Genomic DNA, 2,760 nt, shown 5'->3' with positions numbered 1-2,760 from the left:
GCTTGTCGGGTCTAAATCACGTTCTAACCAGGTCTCCGCTTAATCTACCGTTAAGTCCATAAGGTTTCCTTCTAGCTAGCCGGTCTAAGTCTTTGACTTAATTAAAGACCTGTTAGCATCCTAATAGGCTAATTAAACCTTCCATACAGATTTATAGCTTCCGGTAAAAAGTGCCTTTCAAGAACCTTAGGAATTTACTGCTACCACCAGGTAAATACTTTTAACTTATTTTCCCTATACGGGCTTGGGATACGGTATATTAATACCGCTTGGTCGGGTATGGGATTATTTTGTCGGATTGTGATTTAATAAATCCGCATAACCCGTTTTAATCTGTATTATTTGATAACATAAACATTTAGGGGTTAACGACCGTGTCCTGGATATCCTCGGCTCATTTAAATTATTAATGGCCACGACCTATGCACGGGGTGCAGGCATACACCTGACAGATGCAAATGCTAAATATTAAATTACCCATAAGTTGGGGATAACTCCTTTGTGGGTTCTATAAGTGGTGAGTCAGTTAATCATGTCCGGCTTCCAAACCGGCCCCACTTGTATGACAAATATGTAAAGCTGTATACAAGATCTTAATAAAGATTGTCCCAAGTTATAAAGGATTTGTGCCATGTGCATCTAAATCAATTTTCTTAAATGTTTTCAAAATGAGTCAGTTAAATTGTATTTACCAGTGTATACTGACGTATTTTCCTAAAGATTGAATTGACTGGTACTTCTCGAAATAGGCTGGAGCTATAGGGTGTTATAGAGGATCTTGCAAATCCCATAGATACCCTGAGTCTGTAGTTTATGTTTCCTTGTACTTTATGATCCGCCTGTGGATCTTATTACATTCCAGTCTGTATTATTCATGTACTCGAACATCGACAGACAGTATGGTTTGTAATAGTTTATTTACCCAGCCTTCCGCTGTGGTATATTATTGTGTGTGTCGACAATGATGATATCAACTACGTCACGATACTCCCCGCCGGGCCCACCGGTAACACGTGGAATATTGGGGTGTGACAGGTTGGTATCAGAGCCAACATTGAGTGAATTAAACACTAACCTTTTGTGTTTAATCTCAATGACACAATAAGCACATTCCTTAGACTCTCGAGTCTAGGCAAATGACCTAGGATGCATCTTTACTTTTCCTTTGCTGTTATTATGTTTTGTTTTATTTTTGTTTTCTTGTTTCAACAGGAAATTCTCCATCATGCCTCCAAGAGTAAGAGGACGAGGCAAGGGTTCCATGCGTGGAGGACCGTCATCAGCTGGACCATCACACAGACGCACTCCATCGGCGTCCTTTTCCACCTCCGACTCTCACGACATGTGGGGTCAACCTTTTGAGCCGGCAAGACACTCAGTCTCGCTAAGCTCATCGCCTTCTTTCCACCCGTCCTTTGGGCCACTTATTCCTGATGAGCCCGAACACTCTCACCACTCCCAACAATCTCACCATTCGCACGAGTCTTACCCGTCGCATAACTCTTTGCAATCTCACTCGTTTCATCACTCTGATTCCCTCTATTCCTCGGGACAGTTCAACCCAGCCGATTATGTTAATGATTTTCTTGGCTATAACCCATTGGGCCCTGAGGACCATTTCTCTCAGGAGATGGAAATGGATGATGACCCCGACCCGGAAATGCAAACAGGAACCCCGGGCCACCCTATCAGCATATCTAGTGGGTCTCCGTTTCAGGGATCCCCATACCATGGGCCCGACTCGTTCCAGGAGAAAATGGCTACATATGACTGGTTCTTTACCCCATCTTACCATAGCTCTCCAGCCCAACCACCTTTGGAAGATCCTCAACTTCAAGCTGTCTCACCACCACCACTCCTAGTAGAGGAGCCACCACAGCAGCCACCGCAGCCACCTCCCGAGCCTCCGAGGCGAAGGAGGAACGCATGCATGTCCGTAAGAGGAGGACCCCGTTTCAGTTCTCCTCATGGTTCGAGTTCCTATCCCCCTATTCCAGAGGACCCCCAGATGGGTGGGCCCTCAAACGCGGCACCGGAGGCTAATCCTCCGCAAGCTTCTTATGCACCACCTGAGCCGCCTATGGGTTTTGATAACCCAATCCCGACGTACCCAGGTCCTTTCGGGTACAATCCTTATGAGAACCCATCGGGTACCCCTCGGACTATGTATCTCAAGACCCGTACCTTACGGCTGCGCAGTATCACCACCTCTATCCTTCTACTTACCCTTCTATGCATCCAGCTGGATACCCGGGTCAGGGTTACCAGTACCCGCCGCCTCCTCCCCAGCAGCTTCAGCAACAACAACAAACCCAGGAAATTCTGGAGAGGCTAGATAAGGTTGAGAACAAGGCTAGGAAGAACAAGGAAAGGCGTACTAGCTTCATGAAAGGCCTTGCGAACCTTATCAAAGTGAAGAAGAAGTAGAGGATTGTTTTGTTTTTCTTGGTTGTTGTAATCGTGTCCCTGCGTGGACATTTGTTTAATTTCTTATCAAGTCCCTGCGTGGACTTATTTTCCTTTCTGTATGCCCCTGCGCGGGTAGTTTATCTTTTTCTAAGTCCCGTTTAGGGTAGTTGTACTTGTTTTCAGTTTAATGAAGTTTTAACTTTGGTTTTTAATTGTGTATTTTATCACACCCTGTTATCTCTTTTCAATTTATAATTGATCTGCCAAAGAAATTCTTAGAGGTATAACCTAGCCAAAGTATTAATTGGCTATGATGGTACAACCTTTTTAAGATAGCAAATCTCTGTTAAC

General features: G+C 44.6%; 1 protein-coding gene across 1 annotated transcript; it reads left to right on the top strand.

Moving 5' to 3' along the window:
* Positions 1–1,225: 1,225 nt before the first annotated feature.
* LOC110913666 (pollen-specific leucine-rich repeat extensin-like protein 3) lies at positions 1,226–2,427 on the top strand. Its single transcript, XM_022158490.1, has 2 exons — positions 1,226–2,150; positions 2,243–2,427. The coding sequence occupies exons 1-2, from the start codon at positions 1,226–1,228 to the stop codon at positions 2,425–2,427; spliced, it is 1,110 nt and encodes a 369-aa protein (XP_022014182.1).
* The last annotated feature ends 333 nt before the right edge of the window (positions 2,428–2,760 follow it).

This window comes from Helianthus annuus, chromosome 15, assembly GCF_002127325.2.
Source record: "Helianthus annuus cultivar XRQ/B chromosome 15, HanXRQr2.0-SUNRISE, whole genome shotgun sequence".
In the NCBI taxonomy this organism is placed as follows: Eukaryota; Viridiplantae; Streptophyta; class Magnoliopsida; order Asterales; family Asteraceae; genus Helianthus; species Helianthus annuus.
This window is presented reverse-complemented; position numbering and strand designations above follow the sequence as displayed.

Bases quoted from the DNA above. Each gene is read 5' to 3' on its own strand.
- LOC110913666 (XM_022158490.1), top strand. From the start codon at position 1,226: ATGCCTCCAAGAGTAAGAGGACGAGGCAAGGGTTCCATGCGTGGAGGA. The intron at 2,151-2,242 runs GTACCCCTCGGA...CTATGCATCCAG, and splicing joins TCCTTATGAGAACCCATCGG to CTGGATACCCGGGTCAGGGT.